Below are 27,459 nucleotides of genomic sequence, written 5' to 3'. Positions count from 1 at the left end.
AACGAGGGTTTTGATTAAAAAAACAATATGCCAGGCTTGAACATCTCTCAGACCACTGCTTGACATATCACCTTCTCCATTTCTTACCTTTTATGGGTGCGAGATGGAGTCGTCTGCCAGTCACACCAACCAAGCGCCAGTGCACACCCAGTCTGTCACCTCCAATTTAAAATAATTTTCTCTTTATTGCAATAAAGCATGGTTATGTTACAAAAAATATGTAGAAGCAGGAGGTTGTTTAGAGTAATAATTTTTCTTTTATATATAATATTTCTTTTTAGTACTAACAGGAATCAGAACCAAAATAAATGGAAATGGGGAAACCATAATATTTTCAGAAAATATTATACAGTTAATTTAATTTAAATGTGAAATTCGGAAATGTAATGCTATTCATTTCTATAATGTATAAATATCCATAAAAATATGAAAAGAACTGGTTCACTGGTATGAAATGAGAATGGGCAAGGATATGATGGCACCACGTGAATTCAAAATAGTGGTACAAATTGTTCAGGGGACAGTTTGACCCAGGGCCCTTCTTGAAAGGAAGTTATGCATAAATAATGATGCCTTATGGAGCTAATTAATAATAAACTGAATGTTATAAGCCATTTAGGTTTTCCTCCCTGTATTTCACACATGAGGCATCATCAGAGGAGGCTATTAGCTAAAGTGTTGAGTTTAATTCCCAGCAGCTCTGCAGCTAGAAAGCAGGTCAGCTTGGCCTAATTTGTAACTCTTAGATCACACTTAACAAATTCAGGTTTTAGGGTGATTTTCCCCTCTCAGCAACAACCTGTCCTGAAACAGTGGCATACTTTAGAATTCTAGCGCTCTAATACTAAAGTAGATTCTGCCTAAAGTTTGGTCTTGCTAGATACCAGCATGTGAATTACTGATGGATTGTTCTCTGCCTTTTTTATGTCACCCATGCAGATTTCTGTCTAACACACGATGCTCTTGTCCCACAGTTCCTGTACACCCATTCCTCTGGCTAGCTTTTGAAAAGGCTGTCGGCGAATGCTGAGCCGGTCGACCTGTTTGAGGTACGCCTCTTGGTCCTGTGATTGGTCGCTGGATGAACAGCAGCAATGTTCGACAAGCACGAGAGCAACTCATCAGAGAGCGATGAGAAAGGGTAAGACCATGATTGACTGACTATCTGTTTGTCACTGAAGTGCAAATATAAACAATCTAAAATTATGTCAAAGAATATCAGTGATTAATTAAAAAATAACACGGTCCTTTACTCTGTATGGTAAAAAAATAAACCTATTAAGTGTGTTGCATACAGGCCAGATTTGTTGCCCACACCATTCGAGCAACTAAAATTTTAAGAAAGTCAAATCAAACCTTATTAAAAGAAATACAGAGTCAGGGCAGTTTAGTTCGTAGCTTTGTAAATATTTTACCTGTTTTACAAGCTAAAGGTTTAAAAATTTTTTCCAACCATCCTTGATAATGTTCAAAGTAAATTGATGAAGAAAAACCATTAGCCAAGTAATTGTTGCGATAAACCTTAAAGGGAACATCTCATGCATTCGTTTTGGTGTGGTCAAGGCACTTCACACCCCGCCCCCCTGGTCAAAGAACGTTCCACTTCACTCCGTTCGGACATTTTTGTAGTTTGGTAACATGTCTAAAATTAGGTTTGTTGTGGTTTTAGCAATATTTGCAGCGTACTGCTTTGCTGTGTCCGTCGTTTCCATAGACAGAACGAAATGACTCCTAAATCAGATGAAGTCTTTGGCAAGTACTTCAAGAGACTGGCAAACCTAGAGGAATTTCCTCACTGATGTGGGTACATTTCCATTAAAAATAAAATGTAACCACTTTGAAGAGGTTCTGATGGTGGGGGACGGTGTAATGGATTTATGGGTTAATACAGCAAACAACCCTACAGCTTCAGCATACTTGAGCTTGGACTACAAAATTGCAGTGAGAAATAAATATGGCGGATATGCAAAATAGGTTAGCTGGACCTTATTTAGTAGTTCCTCAACAAATGCTGTGACGTAACAGTTCAAAAAATGTAATATGGAATACAGAAAACTGAACAGATTGAAAAATATGACCCAAAAGATATCTATGCAGCACCTGGAGAGACTAAATTAAACTTTTCTACACTCCTACAGACTCCAAATGCACAACAAAATTTACTTAAGGGCTAAAAAAGTGGATTTTATCCCCTTTAAATCTTGCTGCTTAACATTTTTTGTACTAGTGTGAACCAGTAAATGTCCAAAACAGCTTGTTTTCACCTGCTGCCCTTAAGTCCGCATGGAAATAAACTTATATCCGTTCACAACCTGAGACAAGGTGAAGGACATGGGGGTGTCATATGTTCTTGTCCACATTGATAGATCACAGATTGAGAATGAATGTCAGAATGGTCATACACCAGTTTTAACATCCTATGCACATTTGATACATGATGGCCATTTTGCTTACACTATTTTTCAAAGGTAACATTAGAATTAAATTTTTTATTCAAAATGATTTTCATTTCTGATGAAAACTGAACCGTTCTTATGTGTTCAAGAATGTAATCAGTAGTTTTTTGTTGCATATGTAGTTAATAACATTATCTAACTGACTGGTCAAAAACCTGACCTCCGCTTCAGGTAAATTAAACACGGTCTGACAAAAACGTCAACAGTAAGCCCCACTTTTCTTCCCAACAGGAAGGAAGAAAATAGATAACTAGTTATATTTTGGGTTTGTTTACGTTCTCAATGGGAATTGTCGAAGCTGCAAACCTGTTTTTGATTCGATGGTACAGCCAGTAGTGTAATTATCAATCAAGCTTTTCTGAAAACATTAGCTCCACTGTCTAATGTCATGGAATCCGTGCTTCTGACATCAACCATCATGGCAGCACTTTTTATAGGCCTCGCCCAGAGAGTAGGAAGTCTACAACCAACCAACTGGAGTTGTATGGAACAGGTGAAACTGTTTTCTTGTGTTTGTTGTCTTTGATTTGTTAACGCTTCCAAATAGTTAGCAGAATGGGCTCGTTTATCCAACATCCTTCTTTTTGGAAGCCAAACATTGTCCACTGCAGAGGCAAAGATATCTTGCTGGAAGCTCTGAACAACTTCAAAGCTGTGAGGTTGTTTGTGGGTCCGTCTGGCTCTCTTTCCTCAGCCATTGCTAATCAACAGCGTAGCTTCAGCTGTCTGAATAGCATGCTAGCTACTGCACGCAACAATAGTACATTTCCTAGTGTTGTTTGCTGTTATTTCTTGTTGAAATATTTGATGATAAAAGGTTCCTCTTTATTAAAGTAGGAATTTTGATATTATATATACAGATGTCTCCTTAACAGTAAAAAGTACATTTTAAAAATTTTTAATTTTTTTAACAGGCATCTGGCTTTTTGCTGTTTTGTCTTAGCACTGTATACCCTCTACACATCAGCTTTTGAATTTGGGCATGTAAAAGTGTGTGGTTGTGTGTGTTGGGCGGTATATGTGTGGATTAGTGGAGCGGAGAGAGCTGGATTAGGACGATGGAAGGCAGATGGAGCCACAGAAAGCAGTAGACAAATCAGGATCTGACATCAACAGGGGATTTCACTGTAGCTGTGTTTTCTGCGCATGTCTGTTTCCCACATAGTGTCGCTTCACATGCACGTGTTCCTGTGAAAGCAGCCTCATGCTGCCCCTCCCTATCTGTGATTTTGTTTTTTTTTGTTTTTTTTGAGTACACTGCCTTCTTGATACAACCGTGCACGTAAAAACACACACAAATGTACCAAGCATAACTTAGCCCGGAGTAAGGATGCTAAAATAGAATTTGTTGTGTGTCTGAGCGCGTTTGTGTCAGATTAACTGCAGTGTGAGGCGTCTAAATATTTCAAGAGAGTTGGCTTTCAACAATGCAACCCAGTTTACATCTAAGTAGAAGGAATAAAATATGTGTGCATTTGAGTGCATGAGAAATTTTACAGGTTTTACCTGATATCGCAGATGAGATGTTTGTGTATAGACCATTCTTGAGCATTTATTAGGGAAATACCAATTAGAGCTGTGTCAGCTTGTTTCAACAAAGAATGTAAAATCTTTTAACACACTGAGAATCCAGGAGTAAAAGCAAATCTTTCATTTTCTTATTTAAATCTACTCAGGGTTAATTCTCTGATGTTCTAAGTAAAAACACTAACATTAGACAACATTGTTAAATTTTGATTATAAGCATAGTGCAAATCTTAGTTTCCTGGAGCTTCTATATTACTAATGCCTTATGATGTAGTGGATGAAAGTTAAACTTGGGGGTTGTGATGGTTGGTGCAAAATAGATGTAATGTGACCATGGCTGGGAAATCATAATACAAGAACATTTCTCAAGTGCATCTGAACACTCAAGACCCTCAGGTAAGTCATGTGGTCTACATCTTGCTGTAAAGAACAATGTTATTTCCCATCATTCTAAGTTCTCAGTGGTAAACCATTGTTTATGAGCAAACAAATGTAGCTAGGAGCTAATGTAGTGGTGAGTTCAACAAGACATTTTAGAAGGACATTTTTGAATATTGTTTCTAATGAACTGGTCTCTTGACTGTGACTGTGGGGCTGTCTTGCATATTATCAAATTTTTTTTTGCAAATGTGAGCAAGAAGTTGGACAAGAATACTGAAAGTTGCCACACTGTGAAGTTCTCTACTTATATTTCTCAAGTCTTTTCCAAACTCTAAGAGGGTTTTTTCCAGGACTGTAGCTCCACTCATCAACTGTGGCCACTTTTCCTGTACCTGCAAAAGATAATTTTTAAAACTACATTCTTTCTTAATTATATACTTATACTCCCACTATGTCCCTTACAAGTCCCAGAGAAACTATACAATTTTGTAGGCATTAACTAGGTCCTGGCATAATTCTGGATGGATATTTCACAACTCTTCTTATCAGAAATGATTGATCTTATTTTAATATGTTGATTTTCTCACACAGACCCTGCTTTAGGCATAATCGATACGTTCTCAACAGATGTTATGTTGGGGCAGTTCCAAAAGCAAAGCAAACCGAGAAACCTGTATTCCACCATTTGTTCACAAAACAAGATGGAGAATGCACTACTGGCTTTTTTGCTTTACATTTAACTATAAATCCCATAGAAAACAACAACAACACACAGGTCTTAAATATGACATAAGCATTATACAACAAAGACAAATATAGGTGAAAATTGAAAGACAAAAATTGAGCCTGTTTACATAATTTAAAATGTCATATAAACTCCTACATTTGCACTTAAGTTGTGATTTGTATCATCTTTCTATCTTGGAAAACTAATTGTTTAAATAATAATTCAGAGTCCTAAATTTATGACCTTCATGTCCAAGATGATTGGATTGAAATCATCTTGGAATATCATCTCCAACTATGACATAAGTGGAGTATTGCTATAGGCTCTGTCATTGGATGTTAATGTTTACCGTGTCCTTTTTATGTGAATAAAAGTGTCTTTCATAGAGTTTATTTTCCCAGGACTCAATGGTTATTTTAGAGCTAGCATGACTCTGCCAATAAAACTGGAAAATAGGTCTATCTCTTCTCCATCTGTTACACAAAGCCATTTGTCTTCTCTTGGTCACACCTCATCTTCTCCGGGGTTCTGTCTATCTTCTACTGCGTCACCAGCAAACATTGCAAGAGTTCACAATCCTCATAGCAATTTGCTTTGGTGAAGAGCAAATATAGTTTTAATTCAAAGGACCAGTGTTTGTCTTCAAATATTTGAACATTTTTGATGCAGAATGTTTTGCAGTTTTAAAGCTGTCAGTCAAAAGTGGTTTTATATTCCGTTTTAAAATGAACATAAAAATACACAGTTATCATGTTCAGAAAACACAAACAGATTAGGTGTACCTCAAAATAGAAATACAAACGCATACTGATGTGGTTAAGTACAGACAGAGGGTCAACAGGAGATAACAGCTGAAGCACATTGTACTTTTAGCCAGTTCAATTTCCTTTGCTTTCATCCACATGGGGCTGACACTAAGTTCTACACCTCGCTTTGAGGGTACTAAAGGATTTATGCAGCCTTTATTCTCTGTGTGCAATATCAGGGGTGTACACAATGTAATATTGATGTAAAAGCATTGTAGTATTTTTTTAAAAGACACAAGAAAAAAACAGTAAATGGTCATTTTCAAAAAGAGGCCTCCAGCTTAACGTTTAACAACTTCAAGCAAAAGTATTCACACACCTTGACACAAAGTTGTGCATCAGTCGTCGAAAAAATATATAATGCATGGTTTTCAGAGTGTTTTATATAAGCTCCCTTAATTTCCCTAAATACAATATAGTGTTATGGATTGACCTGGTGTGTAAACTGAGTTGGTTGTAACTGAGTATGAAACCAGGTGTTCTGTAAAGGCCTCAGAGGTTTGTCAGAGAACTGTAGTGAACAGAACACCATGGAAGACACAAGAACACAGCATGCAGGTCAGGTTGTGTTGTGAAGAGGTTTAAACTACTTTTTTTGTTCATGTATTTGTTTGAACTTTTGCTGTTGTGAAGCAAATTTCATAAATGGCCTGCATTTTTTAGAGGGATTTTAATTTTTCATTGTTTTTTTATATCCCTTTTAAACCAAATATAGCACTCTTTAGTGCTTTTTTGTGCCATTGACTCCCATAAAAAATGCATGTTTTAAATAAGCTAGCAATGCAATGTAATTTGTTTTTTCATAGCCTGGTGTTGAAATCTCTTTAGAGTTTTTGTTTTTCTCTTGGTAAACATATTTTTTCATGTATCATAACTCTACCACTTCACCTACATGGGATGGAAAACAATGGCTTTGTCAACTTTTTATTACCTTTGCACAAAAATAACAATTGATCATCATCGGTGTTGCTGCTGATTTCTGAAACCCCCAGCCATAAAAAATATTCACTCAAAAAATCCAATTTCTATATGCATCATGGGAAAGCTAAAAATGGTATTTAAGGAATAAAAAAATCTGAAAATGTATAAATACTTTTTCAAGTATTATGAGGTCTGACATTATGAATGGCATTTGTTTAAAGGAATCAGGAAATATGTTGTTTTACAACATTTGTATGGCAATCTTCGAAGAGCATTTTGTGTGTGTGTTCAAGGGACACAATTGGATCAAAAAATAAAGGGAACCACTCAAGTGTTGCTTTAGCAGTATGCCTCGGGTCATTGTCCTGCTGGAAGGTGAACCTCCGTCTTAAATCACAGGCAGACTGACACAGGACTGAACATTCCTGTACTTAGCACCATCCTTCTTTTTCTTGAATCGGACCAGTTTCCAAGTCCCTGCAGCTGAAAAACATCCCAGGAGCATGATGCAGCCACCACCATGTTTTACTGTGAGGACACTGTTCTTGGAGTGATGGGATGTGTTGTGTTTGGGCCAGACATAGCGTTTTCCTGGGTGGCCAAAAAGTTTAATTTTAGTCTCATCTGACCAGAGCACCTTGATCCATACTCTATGAGAGTCGCCCACGTGCCTTTTGGCAAACCCAAAACATGCCTTCTTATTTTGAACACTTAGTAATGGCTTTTCTCTGGTCACTCTTCCATAAAGCCCAGGTCTATGGGGTGTAGGGTGGAGATAATAAGTTGCACCAGAACCTTTTAGGGGTTTCAGAGCAAATGTTCTGGATACGTATGCACATGCCAATTTTCAGCTATTTATTTTTTTGTTAATATTTTTTCTCATTACACTTGACCAACTTAGACTATTTTGTGCAGATCTATCACATAAAATAAATTTAAAAGCATTTAAATTACAGGTTTGTAACAAAATAGGTAAAAAAAAATAGAAACAACAACGGGGTAAATACTTTTAAGGCACTGTACAATGGAATAGTTTAAATCAAAATATTTGATGCCCAGACTTAAATCCAATTGAGAATTAATGGAAAGACTTTAAAATTGATGATCAGATGCTCTCCAGACAATAGCTTGAGCTATTTAAGGAAAACAAATGGGCAACACTTTCCGTGTCTAAATGTGAAAAGCTAGTAGAGGCATAACCTAAAAGACCTAGAGCTGCAAAGGGCAGTAAAATGTGCTTCTGTCCTGTGTTGCTTCAGGGGCAGTTCCATACAAATATATGCCTCACTTTTTGGATTTCTACATGTAAAATATTTAGAGAACCACGGACCATTTAATTCTGCTTTACAGTTATGCACTACAGGGGTTGGACAATGAAACTGAAACACCTGGTTTTAGACCACAATAATTTATTAGTATGGTGTAGGGCCTCCTTTTGCGGCCAATACAGCATCAATTCGTCTTGGGAATGACATATACAAGTCCTGCACAGTGGTCAGAGGGATTTTAAGCCATTCTTCTTGCAGGATAGTGGCCAGGTCACTACGTGATACTGGTGGAGGAAAACGTTTCCTGACTCGCTCCTCCAAAACACCCCAAAGTGGCTCAATAATATTTAGATCTGGTGACTGTGCAGGCCATGGGAGATGTTCAACTTCACTTTCATGCTCATCAAACCAATCTTTCACCAGTCTTGCTGTGTGTATTGGTGCATTGTCATCCTGATACATGGCACCGCCTTCAGGATACAATGTTTGAACCATTGGATGCACATGGTCCTCAAGAATGGTTCGGTAGTCCTTGGCAGTGACGCGCCCATCTAGCACAAGTATTGGGCCAAGGGAATGCCATGATATGGCAGCCCAAACCATCACTGATCCACCTCCATGCTTCACTCTGGGCATGCAACAGTCTGGGTGGTACGCTTCTTTGGGGCTTCTCCACACCGTAACTCTCCCGGATGTGGGGAAAACAGTAAAGGTGGACTCATCAGAGAACAATACATGTTTCACATTGTCCACAGCCCAAGATTTGCGCTCCTGGCACCATTGAAACCGACGTTTGGCATTGGCATGAGTGACCAAAGGTTTGGCTATAGCAGCCTGGCCGTGTATATTGATCCTGTGGAGCTCCCGACGGACAGTTCTGGTGGAAACAGGAGAGTTGAGGTGCACATTTAATTCTGCCATGATTTGGACAGTCATGGTCTTATGTTTTTTTGGATACAATCCGGGTTAGCACCCGAACATCCCTTTCAGACAGCTTCCTCTTGTATCCACAGTTAATCCTGTTGGATATGGTTTGTCCTTCTTGGTGGTATGCTTGACATTACCCTGGATACCGTGGCTCTTGATACATCACAAAGACTTGCTTTCTTGGTCACAGATGCGACAGCAAGACGTGCACCAACAATTTGTCCTCTTTTGAACTCTGGTATGTCACCCATAATGTTGTGTGCATTTCAATATTTTGAGCAAAACTGTGCTCTTACCCTGCTAATTGAACCTTCATACTCTGCTCTTACTGGTGCAATGTGCAATCAATGAAGACTGGCTACCAGGCTGGTCCAATTTAGCCATGAAACCTCACACACTAAAATGACAGGTGTTTCAGTTTCATTGTCCAACCCCTGTACATTGTGATGGTCTTTTAGTGTATTATAGTATTTTGTGGTTGTAACCTGACAAAATGTAAAAAAGTTAAAGAGCTATGAATACAAGCACAGATTATAAAGACACAGTGCCATCTTCCTGCTAACCTGGTCTCCTTTTCCACTCCTCCCTTCACATTGTGAACACACAACCAAATGACCACTCTCTACATATATACACACACACACACACACACACAATAATAAATCCATGGTCTTGAGAAAGCCGTATGGCACCACAATGTGAGAGCTTCAGGCATGTTTCTTCTCAGAGAAATGTATTGCCATTTATGTCATTAGTGAAGTGTGAAAGTAGGCTGTCACTTGAGATCCTGTGGACAACATTTGGTTGCAACATATCAGCTGTTTAAAGCAGCCATGTAAATCAAGGTTTACATTCCTTGATACACTGCTTGTCTTGTCTTTAGGTGCCAAAGCTGCAATATGAGTCTGAAGCTCCCAGGCATACAGTTGGATCTTGGCAGGATCTAAAGGGCTAACATAGAGAGATCTGGACCGACAGCGCCAGCCAGCAGCTCTCTCCTTTAACATGAGTAAAACCAATCAGATGTTGGTGGATTACGGTTGAACATTCCTCTCTAGAGGAAGAGGAGAAAAGTTGGTGCAGTAAAACGGACCTGTCACTGGATCTGCACTCAGGAAGTGGAATTATTAGAAGGGCACAGCTGTCAGTTCAGGAAGGTTGACTCAGGCCAAGACAACTGGAGTATTCTATGGTTTTGGTTTAGAAGTCATTTATAGCAACTGCTTTGCCTTCGTTTAAAATGACTTTCAAGCGGTAAGAATAAAGAAGTCAAACATTAGGAATATTTAAATAATAGCTTTGGGAGCAAATATGACAGACAAAAATTTTCATTTCACAACACTGAAAGGGTCTGCTGGCACTTTAAAAGCATCATTATCCTTGTGCCAATATAATTACATCCTAAATGTTCAAATTGGTTTGCAATTTACATCAACTATTAGAATATCTCGTTTTTTTCTCCCTTTCTGCAATATTTCTGCCTAATGATCAGTTACACCAGACGCTCGGCAAGTCCTCCATTACCTAGAAACACAGCAACAGAAAGCCATAGGTTGATCAAAACAGAACATTCAGTGAAGAGCTGCTGCTACAACTGCTGCTTCTGTTTAAATAAAGAAAAATGTTTACTACACCAGCAGCACAGGCCAAGTTTAAATGAAGCAGTTTAATAATAAATAATAAAAAAATGATGAAATGTTTTCTCGTTCACATGTCTATTAAAAAAGAATATTTTGTAGGCAGTTATTGAGAACATTTGTAGATGTGTTGATAATTTGTAAATAAAAGCACATGGAAGCGGTTCATGAAGGGTACCTGGGCGGACTGAATATTGCCATCCTCACTTATGATGTATGAGTGACCCGATGCATTTGCGGTTTTATAATGAAATTGTTTTCTGAAAGGTGCTGAATTGTTATCTTGTCTACTGTTTGGTTGTACAGGACAGTGACTGTTAAAAAATATGTTTACTCCAAATTGGGACTGGATTTCCTACTACTAATTGGTTTTGCTCTGAAAAGGACAATGGAAAGTTTGTCATGTGTCAAAAATATCAAGTATCGAGTATTTTTCCTTGTCGGTATGTTCAATTAATATCAAGTGTAAAATGTTTGTATTGTAAGGACATGTCGGAGCTGTATGCTTCAGGTAAAAGTCTGTGTGATTGGATGAAAATGCTTAAGACTTTACGTCAAAATCTGTCCAAAGCTGCTCATCCGGCATAGTGTATGGAATCATAACTCACTAATTTAGCTATCTACTGTCTGCTCTTACGACCTGCTATGATCATGATTCACCTAAATGTTCTCTACACAGAAGCACTAGTTCTGTTTTATTTATTTATTTATTTTTTGATATATACTAGTCATAGAGTTATTTAATAATAGTTGTTTATCATAATAGTTTTACAGTTGTTTATTTTCAAGATGATTTTGGACATCACAGTGTGTCTCACCGTGCCTCAATGAACAGTTGCTAATATGAGCTCATTTTGAACCATAAAACAGTTTATTCTCGATTTAGAGGTCAGGGCTGACATACATCTAGCTTTTTTCATGTAAAAAGCAGGAATAACCAATCAGAACCAAAGCTTTCTTTGTAAAAAACATTGAAAAGCCATTTTATTTATAGAAAATCTCATCTGTAATGTAGAACATGAGTGTGACATATGCAACAATGAGCAAACAATGTGTGTATGTGTGTTTGTGTACTGTCAGTGGGAAACATTTTTTCCGCCTATTCCAACTTACGCCGACCCCCCATCCCCATGTTGAATTAATTTATGCGGCTGGAACAATGACATTCACAGGCTTGTCACAGCCACAGAGGCGGTTCAGCTTTACACATGAACACACATGACATTGGGGATTAGCGCACAACATGACTCATACGACCAGCTAGCGAGCGTGCCTCTCAGCGGCCATGTGATTTCAAGCATGACTCTAAATGATTCCACAGACAACAGTAAAACTGCACATAGAACTCTCACAGTTTGCCTTAAACGACCTTTTCAGTGCTGATTTTCAGTTCTTTGGGCAGCTCGGCATCTGATTTGTGGCTGCTGCTCTGGAATTTACCTTGAGGTGTTGCTAAAACGGTTTGTGCTTGGTTGAAGCTAGACAAAAGGGTGACATTGTCAGTAAAATCAGAGAGGCATTAGCAGAAGCGAGAGGTGGAAGGAGGGCAAATGGAAACAAGACAAATATAAACTACATGGACACCGTCCAACAGTATATCCTGAGAAACAGACTGTTTGTGTCACCATTAGTGACACGTGAACCTGAGTATGTGAAAAACTTGATGCTTTTTGCTTTTCCGTTGAACCACACATCACTGATGCTTTCTGCAGTCTAGCCCAATGAGTACCAGCTCTCCCTGCACTTATGTCCTCGTTTCCTCTCAACTGCACATAGATCTGATGCAGTTTGTTGCCCTAATTTTAATGTCTGAGTTTGTTTTGTTATAAAGAGCATATTTCATACATTCTGGCTTGTCATTTCTACAGTGTGTCCTCAAATCGAAGAGTTCAAACAGTATGGGGGAAATGTTGACATCTTTCTGAGAACAGGTTTATACTATATTAAAACGTAGCTGAGCAGAGTAATATACATGCAACCACTGCATGGGAGCACTGAATGTCAGTTGCTTTACCTTGTTCCATTGGCACTATGCCTTAAACCCCTGCTACTGATCATTAAACTGCGCAAATATAAATCTAGCTGCAGTTCTGGCCATCAAAATAACTTTTCACACTTGCAGTCAAGAAAGATGAAAGAGCAGTCTAATTTAATTATTAGAGCATGTAGCCCTATCTCCGTGTCCTTGTAGGACTTCAGTCAGCCGTGCTGCAGAGACTGCATCACTCGGCTGTTATATAACAGAGTTCACATTAAAGATTAAGTAAGTTTGGGGGGAAGAGGGAATATTCTGTTTTTAGTTGTTTTTCCTGGGGGGCAAGATGAAAAGAGAGCTAACTACAAGCACTAGAAGAACAGCACAGAACCTGATGAACAAAATGACAGGAGGTGTTGAAATCAGAAGGAATGACAGAGATGAAGAAAGAGAGGAGCTTGGATATCCATGAACATCTTATTTTGTGGCTAGTTCAAATCTTCTTTGTCCTTATTTAGCCCAACGATATCTTGTATAAGAATTTTTTGCCTAAACAAAGTCAAGTTGCTGTAGCCTAGTTCTGCTCCAAGCCCATTTAGACATCAATAGACGTCTTTACTGCGTCTTATAAATTTTATAGCTCTTGGAGTTCTTCACATTTTGTCAAACCATTGGGGTGTTGTATGAAAGACCAACATCAGGTAGTGCTTAATCTTCCTACTTGATGAAAGAAAAGGAATAAATACATATTTTATTTTTGGACCCGGTCCATGTGTTGGGGACATATGATCCAATGAAGACCTGGCTGTATGGTTAGGGTTGCTGTTCTGCTGGAAGGAGAACCTCTGCCACAGTCTCAGCTTTTCTCGCAGGACTGCCATGTATTTAGCTACCATTCAGCTACCCTGTCCCTTCTGAATGGACACATTCCTACAGCATGATGCTGCCACCACCATGTTTAACCATGGGAATGGTGTTTTCAGGGCAATGTTCAATGTTAGTTCTCTGCCACACAGAGAGTGTTGTATGTGGTCCAAAACATTCTTTAGAAATAGATTTCATCTGACCAGAGCACCTTCGTGGCTCATGGTAAAATTAAAACTGGTCAGAATTGTAGATTCTCCCACCTGAGCTGTGGTTCTATTCAGCTCCTACAGAGTCTCTTGGCTACATCTCTGATTAAAGCTCTCCTTGTCTAGCTTGTCAGTTTAGGTAGACTGCCATATGTTGGTAGTTTTAGCAGTTTTTGTCATACTCTGTCCACTGACCTGCTGTGTTCTCTAGCAAACCTCTGAGACCAAAACAGCTGCATTTACACTGAGATAAATTAACACAGGTGGACTCTGCCTGCTAAGTACGTGATATTTGTAGGCCATTGGTTGCATTGGATTTTATTTAGGGATATCAGAGTAAATGAGACTTTTACTTCAAAATAATGCTCTACTTTGTTTAAAAAGGAAAAAAAACTGAAAGCAAACTCTGTCAATACTGAAGCAAAGTAAGATAAATAGAGCAGAGATTGTTTGCACATGGTACACCGCATACAACAGTGTTATAACACAGAGCAAACTACTGTGAGGGACAACACACACACTCAGACAGAGAGGGAGTGGAGGGCAGACTGGATCACATGGAGGGAGGCTGGACCAGAGCAGCCTGTAAGCGAGGGAGGGCAATAAACAGAGAGCTCGATCATTTCAGCAGCCAGTCTAAGAAAGAGAGCAGGGATCGCCACAGATGTTTGAGCTCATTGCAGCAACCTAATCCCAACTCCACTGAACTGTTTAAGGATCACTCTGGAGCGTAGCCAGCGGGGGATTTTAACTCTACAGCTTGTTTTCCTGTTAGAGACTGGATGGAACACTGACAGTGATTCAGAGAGAAACTGAAAGCTGAGTTTTTATTCTTTGCTTCTGATCTTCCTGCACAGAGAACAGCATGCATATCCTGCAACCATACTGCATTAACAGGTTTGTGGGGAAAACATTGATCTAAACCAGTTCTTGTGCTACCTTCATGCATTATCCATGGATGATAAGTTAGTTTTCTGTTCTAAAGGTCCTTACATTAAATTTGAATGATAAAATTGAATTATATGATGAAGACATTTTCCAAATGAAGCCTCCTATTAGCTAATAACTCACATAAAGTTAAGTATTTTGTACAAAAATACAAAGAACAGTACCTCAGAATCAACACAGAGAATCTTTAGAACATGCCGGGGTTTTATTTTATTTCTTTTTCCAGTTTATCATTGTGCAGGAGGAAGCAGGCATATGATCCTATAAACCATGCTTGCTTAATAAAGAGGCTGCTGTTAAAATTCCCAGTCCACTACAACACGCTCTGAGCAGCTGATCTTAGCTGATTCTCAGCTTTCACCTGCTAGGCTTTATCTTCAGGTGCAGCATTTATTGCATTTGTTGGAGATTTTCTGTATTGATTGTTTAATATGATTCCAGATTTTATTTGTAAAGTAGTATGCATGTATGCATGTATACATGCATACATGCATTGTAGCTGATGTTTATGTTGTTATTATATTCTGACTTTAATGTTCATTTAATTACCATGCCTTAAAAATAATAAATATATGCATTTTTATTATAGCTGGGAAATTCCCAAATTATTAACTAATACTGAAAAGCTAATAATTCACTGTTATTATTATTAACAGTGATCAGTTTGAAGAAACTATTTTTGGCTACTTGTTGTTAAAATCAAAATTGCAGCGCCCCTAGTGGTTAAAATAGCATTTTAATAATGTGCGAAACATGTTACACCCAGTCTGGAATTCTACTTCCTGCTACTTGCTGTCTGTTTGCTTCCGATCGATGCTCATGACCAAGGAGACACCTCAGCTTCCAGACTGGACAGCAAGCTTTCCTGTGAACACTGTTTTATTCCTGTCAAATGCTGTCATTTGAGCTCCCAATACTTGCACCATGTTGTGAAAACACGTCAGAATTTAATTGAGGGTTGTTTTTTTTTGCTCACTTTCACCAGAAACAAGAATGCAGCGTTTCCCACCACTGTACAAACTGACCGTGTGCCATGCAATAAAATCGAATACATCCTCTCTACTGTGAGGAAGCAAGAACTGGAATACGTCAGCAGAAATTAGTTTTCTTTCTGCTTGGAAAAAGAAATCTGATTTGACAGCAAGCGAGACAATGAGAGGCAAAGGGAGAGAAGGAGAAGGGAGGACACTGGTGTTACATAATTGCTGCTGATAGAAGTTAGGAGAGAGGGCAAGAAGAGAGGAGAGGGATGGGGTTTAAGGGAAGCTGCAACAGAGGAAAACACTACAATGAAATGAGGTGGGATTCAAGGCTTACAGCTTTTTGTGTCGAAGCAAAGAGTTAGAGATAGAGATTTTATGGGAATGTAGTAAACGTACAGCCAGCAGGCAGCTGTGTGGATTGGCTGGAAAAGAAAGCAAATGCAGATCTCTCCTCGGAATTGCTGGAAAATGCGGAAACATAGAGAATCATAGAACCAGTCAGGAGGCGGTAAAGAGATTAGTGAAGGAATTATCTTTATCCTCGGAAATCTGCATGTGCTGACTGTCATTGCATGTGTTTGTCCATTGATATGATTTACTCAGTTCTGAGTAATCCCAAAAAAACACTGAAAGCATAGAGTTGACTGGCCTCAAAATACCATGGGATAATATGAAATGAGATGTATGATTTAAAAAAAATAAAATAAAATAAAAAGATTGTGAGCCAGGTAAAGATTATCAAGACCCAGATATTGTCCACCCACCAGCAGCACAGCAGAGTTCCTGCTTCCCTTGTTAGCAACAAGTACTAACAACTCTATTAGTGATGGTTCAAGCAGCTGAGTTGCCTAACCTACCAGCTCAATATCAACTCTGCAGACAAATACTTTGATTTGATGCTTTGTAAAAGATGAATATAAAGGATACATGCAGTTCACAATACATGTTATTGTGTTCACCACAATGAGACTAGATTTTATTGATATTTTTATCTTAGTCTGTGCTTATGTCAAATATGCATGCACACAAAAGCATTCAAGGCAGGAAGGGGAAGCTCTGCTTTAATTACAGCTACACGAAACGGCCCCACGTGTATGCAATAAATGTTCTAAAAGCCGAATGTGTGTCTTATTTGACTGCTAATACATGTATCGCTGCTGCCCTGAGAATGAGTTGGTTGACATTTAGGAAGTTTTGCTAAATAAAATGTTCATTGTGCTGAAGTGTCAAAGCAGAGTGCAGAGAACAGTTGCTGCTAATTCCTGTTGCTACTAGATTAATCTTTTAGACTCAATGTTGTTTTAAGTCATGTGATACATTGACCTGGTTGTTAAAAGCCCTGTTTGCCCAACAAATCCCAGAAAAATCAATATTCCCTGGTAGTACCTCGTTCAAATCAACTCTCTGTGAACTCAGATTAACCTTTTCCTAGTGGTCCTTCCTGTTCTGTGAGCTCTGCTGCCAATAAAGGAAGTATTTCACCCTTCCTTTTATGGAATCCCTGTTTTCCAGTCATCTCTCTTTCATTGACAACTAGGAATTTCCATCTTCCAGCTGAGAATGGTTGAACTGAAGTAGCGTTAGGGTGGGGATAAAAATAGGTTGGCTGGATAAATAAGGTTTGGGTCTGTGGCAGTATCCTGTAAATCTGAACAGCTCACAGAATGTGATATTAGATCTAAGTAGCCTCAAAAGAGAGTTTTCTGCTTTTCATTTTATTGGCATTTTCTCCTCTGACTTATATTTGGTCTCTCAAGCCCTGAAATGGTTATTTACTGTATATATACATCCTTTAAAATATGTATATAAAGTCAGTCTTTGTTATATTTCATTTCAAAAACAGTTTGGACAAAATAAATGCAAATTGGCTTTTTAAATTACTATTATTAGTCATCATTATGTTGTTTCTTCTACCAGGTGGCCAGATGTGCCAAAGAGAAAGAGGAAAAACAGCCAGTGCTCTGTGAAGAGCATGTCTGGTAAGGATTATTAATCTCTTCCCTCATCCTGCTCATGTTTTCACCTCCAAACAGCAAACCAAGCACAATTCAAAACAGGTTCCCGCCAAGATGCTCAGGATGAAGACTTGCAGGAGGATTTAGCCAGTGATCTGTGTGAAGCTTGACTTCACAGCTGGCTCTCCTGAGTTCTGAGTGGTTTCCTGTCTTGCATTAAAATTATAATCCCTTCCTCATCATATTACATTTTTCCATAGAGGCCTTGTTGAACAGAGTCACCACCTAGGTGTGTGACAGGATCATGAAGGCTCAGTTTTAGTGCAGAACTACTAAATGTGAAGTAGTGTCATTTCTAGCTGAATATATATGAGAGTTAGATTGAAATATCCCTCAAGTTCTAACATTTTTGTGTAACTAAATGGGTCAGAAAGCCTTTGGTTACTGTAACCTACAGTTATCAGTGTTTTTTTTTTTTTTTCTTTTTTTTTTTGCGTGGACAAGGTATTAAACGTAAATCACTACAGCAAAAAAATTTAATCTAAAGGGATATATTTTATATTGCTTTGAAATCTGGAATTTGTTAAAATCCATCTTGTGTAAAATAGGCAGATATGAATGATTAAACCAAGTGTTATTTTCAGCAATAGCAAAAAAGTTGGTTTAATAGGATTTATGAGTAGAAACATTGTAAAAGGGATAGACTTCCCAGGGATTTTGTGGCCAATCTATGATTGGTTGTTTTGTAAAACAGTTTTAAAAGAATTCTGATTTTAATAATTGTGAGAAAATAAAATAATAGCATTCTGAATATTTTTTTAACCTCCCTGTCATGAGCAGTCAATTATTTATTTAAGGAGCAGAGGTGATGTCACACTGTGTGTCCGATTAGAGGGCAATTGCTGTAAAACGTGTCGTTTTTTTATTTTAAAGCAAAGACGGTGATTAATGAAGTGATTTTAAAGTGTCTTTAGCGTCTTATATTGGAGATTAACATTGCTAGCATAAGTTTCATAAGAGAAAACAGCAACTATCCTGTATTCTATTCAGCCTTCCTGTTATCGGCTGAAAGCTGCGCTCTCTCTTGCTGAGGGGTGGCTAGTTATAGGGATTTTTTTCTAGCCACCCATCCAAGCAACCCATATCAGTTTAACGTTATTCTAACTGCAACCTGACAAACCTTAACATTTAACATGCTAACTGAGGCCTATAGAGTCTGATCACCAGCAGAGATTTTTTATCTTTTCTGAGCATTTTCCACCACCTGATCCCAGACTGAACTTGCTGGTGTAGCTCTCCTCAGTGCTTTACACTTGTGTGTAATCTGTAGTTTAGAGCAGCTAGCAGATTTCTACCCTCTTGATTCCAGGAATCATCATTTCCACACAGCATAGCTGCAGTTTTCTTATTTCGCTTAATTTCCTTGTGCTGCAGAAAGGGATGTTGTGTCTGACAAAATAAATTTCATCATGAGGAAATAAAACGAAAATATTCAAGCAACATCTCAAGAAATGAGCCAAGCTTGGCTACAAATGGTCCTTTCAAATTAAAAATGATGCTACATATGGTGACCAACTGGGTACAAGATGCCTTAAGAATAAGAGTCAATGAGTCAATGTTCAGAAGAGGCCATCAGAAAGCCCTGATCTTCGTTTCTGATAAAATTAGTGGGCAGAGTTGAAAAGGTGTTTGTGAGCAAGGAGGTCTGCAAACCCGACACAGTTACAACAGTTCTGCCTCTAGGAATGCGTCAACATTATCAAAGAATTATTGTCAGAAAGTTGTGTGAGACTGTCCAAAACACTTGACTGTCAGTTTAAACAGCATTTCTCCCAAATACTGAGGAAATGTAAGCAAAGAAAGTTGAACAGAAACTCAAAATATTCGATTGCTCATTATTCTGGCATTTAGGAAATAGAAATTTAGCAGATAATCCTGACTGACCTAAACCAGGAAATGTTTAGCCAGATTTAATATCAAACAGCAAGAAAAAAAGTTTAGTTTTTTTATGCAGTGTGTTTAAATACAATAAAGTAAATAGTGGTTGTAGTCGCATAGAGTAAACAGTATTGGGCCAATAACTGAACCTGAGACTCCCCTCATGGGCTCACACTAAGTCTGACATAGATTCATCAACCTGAATTGTCTGGGTTGACCTCATATACCCATGGGCCAACCTTCAAGATAAATCATCCTGCTTCTTGTTAAGAATAAAACAATATCTGTAAGACATCAAAACCCAGTAATCAAGAGTACAAAAGGCTTTAGGTAAATCATTACTAATGTTTAATTATAAACACAGTGTAACATGTCGTGATTTTCTTTGGAGGTTGTCACCTTAGTAAATTATGTAGACTTTAAGAGACACAACAATTGTACTAAATGTTTGAGTTCTACGGGTGGAAAATCAAAACCTTATGCTTAATAGAGTCTTAAAGTAAGTCTTAAAGTAGAAAACATTACAGTTGTGCAGACATGAAGGGGTTATAGAGTTTTAAAAGAAAATCCACTAAAATAACTATCCTCATGTTGACTGGTTATAATAGCCCTTAGAGGGCTTAAGAAGCCATGCATAGGTGTTTTTTTGTGTGTCTTTACTGGGATGTTTGTGGCATTAATGCATTTCAAACCTCCTAAGCCTGCATGACAACAGTGCTCTGTGCAAAAGAGAAGATGTCACTCTTGTGTATGTTCAAATCTGTATCACAGTCTCTTGGGGTCCTGTGTACAGGTGCTTCACAGAGGCCCCTGTGATAACACTCAACCCCCCACCCCCTTTCCTTGTCCCCTCCTCATCCTCACTCTCACTGCTGATCTCTTCGTCTAAACATCTTTACCACCTGTCTGTTCTCTAATTATCATCTCATCTGTCACCTCATCCCATCTCGCTCTGCAACCTCCTCCTCCTCTCCTATAGCTCTTAGTGTCTCTGTTCCAGGGTATATCCCCAGCTACCTGGAGAAAGACGAGCCTTGCGTGGTATGTGGAGACAAGGCCACTGGCTACCACTACCGCTGTATAACTTGTGAAGGCTGCAAGGTACAGTTGAATATTTCTTCCTTGCTAACATGTTCTATAGTTCAAGGCTGTGCTACATCCGTGTCTTGCACAAGAATTTCTACTACTTGAACTTTTTCACATTTTATCAAGTTACACCCAAAACTCCATTGTATTTAATTGACATTTTATTTAAGAGAAAATCACTAAGTAGCGTATGATTTAAAAAAAGACATAAATTGGTACATGGTTTTCAGTTGTGTTTTACAAATAGAAATCTGAGCAGTCTGACATGCATTCAGACCCACCTAATCAATCATTTGCAGAACTGCCTTCTGGCACAAATTCAGCTATCTGTCGAGGTACCAGCTTGCATTTTCAAGACTTACCACTGATTCTCAATGGGATTTAGGACTCGACTTTGACTTGGGGTTGATTTGGGGTTTAGTCCCTCTTTAAGTTATTCATCTCAAAAAACCTTTTTAAATTTCTTGGCTGTGGTAATGGATGCTGATTGAAAATGTATGTAGTTAAACTTTTTTAGGCTTTCAACTAAATTGGATCCTATAATGACTTTAAAAAAGTAATTTACACTTTATTCACATTCCAACTGGATGTCGGTAATTCTAGATATTGGTATTAGCTAGTGATTAGTGGGATTTCTTTGGCTTAATCATAGTGTTTCTTGTTAATTTTTTTTTCAAGCATCATATTATTCTGCTTAAAGTCAGATTGCTGTAAACTAACATGATTTAGGTCAAACAGTCTTAATTTTCTTGTGAGCGCTCATGAAGAAGGTTCACTTATGTTATTGCTTAATAACTTAATCATTTAACTGTTCTTGGCAACAAGGATCCTGAAACACAAACAACATGTGATGATATCTCTGCGCAAGAAAACACATTAGTGCTTAATTAAATTTTCAGGTTGAGAGGTCATGTTAGATTAGAAAACCTGAATCTTACACACAGCAAGCCTTCTGAACTAGGTCTTCTATCAAAGCAGAACATGTTTGGCAATGAGGCACAGCAATGTGAAGAAAATCCAATATAACCCAAAAATCTCAAGTCAGTTGTCAAAAATGGTGTTGGAAGGATGATGATTCGGTCCTGTTTTAAAGCCACTGGACCTCACTATACCTTAGACCTTACATACCAAACTTTTCTAGAGACAGATGTGAAGCCATCAGGCAATCGGCTGAAGCTTGCCATAATCTGGCTCACCAATGGGACAATGATCCCAAACTCCAACAGAATGGCTAAAAAATACAAATATCAAAGGGCTTTGTCACGCCGAGACCTTAAACTGAGGTGAAATCTTATAGAAGGTTCACATAAAAATAGCATTCAGGCTTGAATAAACTGAAATAATGTGAAAGACGGTAGAGGAAGATTCTGTCACAGTAACATAAACGATTGTTAGTTCAAACCGAAGATGATTGTGTGAAGTTATTACAGTTAAAGGTAGGTACAACTTTTTATGTCGTGTCATCTGTCAGACATACTTTTATCTTACTGAATAATAATATGCAAATAATGATACATCCAAGTCAGGAGATGAGATGATACAAAACAGTTTGGGAAAAATTAAGTATGCCAGATTTCCACAAATTGTTAAAAGTATTTTAGAAAATCTGTGATACTGCAGAATACTGCAGTCCAGGTTTAAATAGCCCATACACTGTAGTTTTTATGCTTGTCTAATTCTAAGAAAGTCTTAATTCTAAGAGTGTTGAAACTGCTCCTTTTTGTGTTTTCACAACAAAATAAAGGTATTATAATTCACAAACTGTGTTTAAAGAATTTCTGTTTACAGTCAAATTATCCAGTTCAGGTTTGAACAAGAGATGATAAAATACAAACCAGATTTTAAAATAGCCCCTTGATTTTGTGTCATTTATTCATTAGTAGCCGATAGAGGAGAATTCAAGGCCAATAGAGAAGGGGAAGACAAACAGCAAACAGCCCGAGGTCCGGAGTTGAACCAAGGACAGCCACGTAGAGGACGATAGCCATGGGGCGCCCACTCCACTACTGAGACATGCAGCACCCTGGCCCTTTAGTTTAGCACCAGCAGGAAGCTAAAAATCAGATGCTAACTTTACTTTGGTTAGCAATTATAGGCCAGGTTTGGATCCTGTCCTTCACTCTGTCAGCATTTATTTTTTATACCATGACCATAATAGCTTGTTCAGTGCGGTGACTGCCCCAAACATCCAACTGATAAAAACATGTTTTATTAAGCCTCTGTCAGCACAGTAAGGCAATTCAAGAACTATTCCTTTCATACTTCAAAATAAAAGTTTCAAATGTAGATACAACAGGGCATAAGGAGAATCCTACTAGTAGCTCATGCTTATTGTTATGGAAAGATTTTTTTTACCAAAGAAGGAGATCAGAAGGATGATCATCATTCTATCAGCTTGATTAATTCAACCTTCAGACATGTTGCTGAGCTGAGCCAAAATTTTTTTGACCAGTCCAAAGGAAGCCACCTCCCTATATCAGTATTCTAAAAACCCCATGTTTCCAGCCCCCCCTTTAGGAATAGCAGAGGTTGAGAATAATTTAACGTCTCGACTCCTCCTTCTAGGGTTTCTTTCGCAGGACAATCCAGAAAAATCTTCATCCTTCTTACACCTGTAAATATGATGGCTGCTGCATCATTGACAAGATCACACGCAACCAGTGCCAGCTATGCAGATTCAAGAAGTGCATCTCTGTGGGCATGGCCATGGACTGTGAGTCATCCCAGACTTCTGACTCGATATCTCTAAAACGTTCGGCATACATTAGTGTGATAGTTTACTGGAAGGGTTTTAGGTTTAAACTTGTCAATCATCAATGTTACTAGAAGTCTTTGTTTCGGGGAACATAATTTAATTGTACATCCAGCTGTGTTGCTTTCAGGATACTCTGTAAAAAGCCAAATTGACAACATATGGACTTTTACCACGTGTTAGAAGTTTCAAAAGTCAGCTACACATGAACTCACCCCAACCATTGACTAGACCCATCCTGTCTATTAGTGGTGCTCGATGACAGCAAGCGTGTGGCTAAGCGACGCCTCATCGAAGAGAACCGAGAGCGGAGGAAGAAAGAAGAGATGGTACGGACGCTGCAGATGAGGCCGGAGCCAGATAGCGCAGAATGGGAGCTGATTAGGATAGCGACAGAGGCCCACCGCCAAACCAACGCCCAGGGTTCCAGCTGGAAACGGAAGCGCAAGTTTCTGGTAAACTTTAGTTTTTACAGGCAAAGAACTGATTCCTCGCTGGAGTTTCAGGGCTGCTACTGTGAATTTATGAGTAATAGTTTCCTAACCTCTAGTAGAAAGTTGTCATATCACCATGAGTTTTAGAAAGGTGAATAAATAAAGTTGTGAAAGGCTGACGGCTAACATTTTAAACTACCTGAACTGAAAAAAAAAATCTTTTTACCACTAATAGTGGATATCTTTTACAAGATACGTTTGTAAAGTTTATTGTTTATCCCATTAGCCCTACTGCAAGGTTTATGAATTATGACAGTTAGAGCTGCACTGATGACAATCTCAAGGACAAAGTCCCATAGTCTGTTTGTACAATTTTCACCTGCTGACACCTAATTTTAGTCAAGTGAGATGTCGCTTTGTGAACGTCATGATAAGAAGATATAAGAACAACAGTGAAAGTATTTTCTTTCTACCCTTCATTCCTTGAGCAGTCCTTAAATAATTTATATTAGGAGCAGAGGTGACATCACACCTGAAAGAAAGAAGAGTAAATGAATACAAAGATAGGATTTAAAGATCTTTAGCATCTGATATTACAAATTAATTCTGTTAGCACAACTAGCATTACTTAAACATCATTCTAAGTGTGTATTCCCAGACAATGTAGATCATTACCTGAACTCCGAGATTTTCAAATTCTCGAGCTCAAAAGTTTAAAACAGAGCAACTTCGCTGTACTCCATTTAGCCCATTGTTCCTGCTACCTGCTGAACGCCTGCATGGACCACAGAAATGTCTGGAAATGTATAAATATAGCTTAGTTTTAAACAGCTTCTTACGTCTCAGTGCATTCGCTGGCTTCATTTTCAGCATATCACCAATACTGAAAATAGCAAAAATGTGTTCTTCCCTCAGTGACTGCATCCACACCAAAGTGTGGTGTTCTCCGCACAACCTGGTATCACTTAGTATTATCCACTCACAGATCTAAAAAAGATCCCACCAGCCAGTAACCAGGCAGAATCAGGCTAAAAATCAGACAATTCTGCTCACCCTCTGATTTCTCACTGCATTAATGATGGTGGTCAGAGGGACCAATGCCACTGATTGTATGGCAGCCTTACTTCTGTAAGTCTGCCCCAGGGCATCTGTAGCTACTATTTAGCCTAGCACTGTCAGTGTATGAATGTGTGTATGAATGTGTGTATGAATGTGTGGATGAATGTGTGGATGACTGACTGTAGTGTAAAGCGCTTTGGAGCGCTTTGGAACTTCATCAGACTTGATGAAGTGCTAGGCCATTTACCATTAAGGAGAATATTCTGACCATAACCATTAAATGTCAATCTCTCTGATCAGCTCTCGCTAAATTTTCTCTGGCATTATTATTAATTTCTTACATGCATGATAAAAAGTTTATTTGTAAATAGTCTATGATAAATCATTCAAGACTCTTAAAAGATGGCCAAAATAGAGTTATTGAAGTGGGTTGAAGTGTGAATGTTTACAGAAATAATTGCTTCTATATAATATTTGTGATAATGTGGACAGGCACTCAAAAAATATAGTACTTCTATTTTAGTATTGTTTTTAGATGGGAATTATCTCTGGATGAACTTGATTATTACAAATGATCCAACAACTAGTAAAAATATAACACAAGTAGATTTTAATCAACCAATAACATGTAAGTTTAACAGCTTAAATAACTGACAGAAATTCCAATCATTTTTTTTATTATGATTAATTTTGTTAATGTTCTGTAAATAGTTCTTGCCAGAATAGTTAGCATCTAATTGCTAACTATTCTGATGCTAACTAGATGCTAGCTATTCAATTAGATACTAACTATTCTGGCACACTTGTCAGTATTTCTATTACAAATCTAACAGAGTTAAGGAACTTCTGCTCAATCAGGTGTTCTTAGTGCTGTCTCTAAACTAGCTGAAGCTGGGCACTAGCTTACATTGTTGCACCAACATAGAAACTTACTTAACCACTGGTTTTCATAAGGTTGTTAACTTTTACTAAGGTGCTACAAATTATACATACACACTGGATTACAATAACTGCTACAACATTAGTTACATTCTAACCAAAATTTTAGAATTGTTATGAAATGTATGTGGCTAATTTTATAATTGAACCATTAATGAACCATCATTGCAAATTAATATGCTTATTTGGAAATTTAATAGCATTTAAATTTCCTTTTCTTATTGTGTCAAACTAGAAAACGTGAAGTGAAAGACTAAGTTTCTAGAAAATGTTCTTCTGATTAAAATACAGCTATAAAATATTATAAAAAAATTTTTAAAGGGTAATTGATAACTTCTTACAGTGGTGAAAACAATTAGAGTTGCCAGGCAACCATTATAAAGGCAAAAGCAGTTTTACACTTGAATAAAGGTAAGGATACGCAGGTATACGGTCTCTGGGAAGATGTGGAGCACAATGGCTGTAGCTGCTTGGCAACCTCATTGCTTTTTCATTTCAAATTTACCCTGATCTACACAGAAAAGCCATCGAAAAATTGCTTGTAAAAATCTTTTTTCCAACATGCCCATATTTCAGAGGACTGCACCTTTGAGTGTTCATGTATTTTCACCATAAAGAAAAAAACTGTTTTATAATTCATTTTCTAAAGCAATTCAGCTGCTTTAATGAGTAATCAGTATAATGTCTGCTCATTTTTAAGATGTTCTTATTTTAATAAGCAGCTTCGTCAACTTACTTTATAGTATCCAGTTGATGACCTTAATATATTTCTCCAGTGACCCTTAAAACCCATGCATATACATGGAAGACTTTCTTAGATCTCCCATCACATGTTGAAATGTGTTACCTGTTTATCTTTGAACAAAGGCTGATGAATCTTTTAAAATTTGCTCTCTGATTTACATATTTAAGTTTATATCTGCTGTATTTATTATGAGCAGATCTCTGTATGTGTATAATATACTGTGTGGGTTTCGCATCCGCAGCCTAATGGGCAGACAAGACACAGTTGAGCCTAGGGTCTTTTTTTCTTCCTGCCTCATTGACAGATGAATGTTATAATATGTTGTTTGCAGTCAGACGACATCGGCCATGGTCCAATGGTGCCCACTTCAGATGGAGATAAAGTCGATCTTGAGGTCTTCAGCGAGTTCACCAAGATCATGACCCCTGCTATCACCCGTGTTGTTGACTTTGCCAAGAAATTGCCCATGTTTTCAGAGGTTGGTAAGAAAGGACGGTAAACTGATTTTACACTCAAAGTGAATTATGATCATTCCATGTTTAAACTTGTCGCTTCAGTTGTGCATTTACTAACACCTGATTGTTAAATCAGATCTAAAGAAGGCACAGTAGCCATGTCAGGTTAGACTTTGTCTTTCTTGGCTTGCCTGGATGCTGTGGGAAGTTGTGTTAAATAACATTGATCTCCGTCATACATGTACTAGCAGGCTTACAAAGGTTTTAGCTCCTTTTTAGCTTCATACCCACAAAATTGATGTCAGCAGAACAATTTTACAACTGTATTAAGTTCCACTCAACCAAAGTAGACCAATTCATGCTAGTGTCCTGCAAAGTATTGATAATGCTTGAATATTTTTTACATTTGATCCTGTTACAACCACACTGTTAAACAATTGTCTTTAGAATTCTAATTATTAAGTTGA

At 38.0% G+C, this 27,459-nt stretch overlaps 1 protein-coding gene across 1 annotated transcript in view; it reads left to right on the top strand.

The window, feature by feature from the left end:
- Positions 1-27,459, top strand: part of LOC124864207 (thyroid hormone receptor alpha) — a 76,463-nt gene that overhangs the window by 40,453 nt on the left and 8,551 nt on the right. Inside the window, exons 2-7 of the mRNA XM_047358885.1 lie at positions 975-1,141; positions 17,547-17,608; positions 20,502-20,623; positions 23,174-23,321; positions 23,610-23,815; positions 26,869-27,015. Of these exons, the coding sequence (XP_047214841.1) occupies positions 1,095-1,141; positions 17,547-17,608; positions 20,502-20,623; positions 23,174-23,321; positions 23,610-23,815; positions 26,869-27,015 (732 nt within the window). The 5' untranslated portion in view covers positions 975-1,094. The remainder of the gene's footprint in view (positions 1-974; positions 1,142-17,546; positions 17,609-20,501; positions 20,624-23,173; positions 23,322-23,609; positions 23,816-26,868; positions 27,016-27,459) is intronic.

This window comes from Girardinichthys multiradiatus, chromosome Y (assembly GCF_021462225.1).
Source record: "Girardinichthys multiradiatus isolate DD_20200921_A chromosome Y, DD_fGirMul_XY1, whole genome shotgun sequence".
Classification (NCBI taxonomy): Eukaryota; Metazoa; Chordata; class Actinopteri; order Cyprinodontiformes; family Goodeidae; genus Girardinichthys; species Girardinichthys multiradiatus.
Note: the sequence above shows the minus strand (reverse complement) of the source record. Positions and strands in the feature narration are given on the sequence as shown.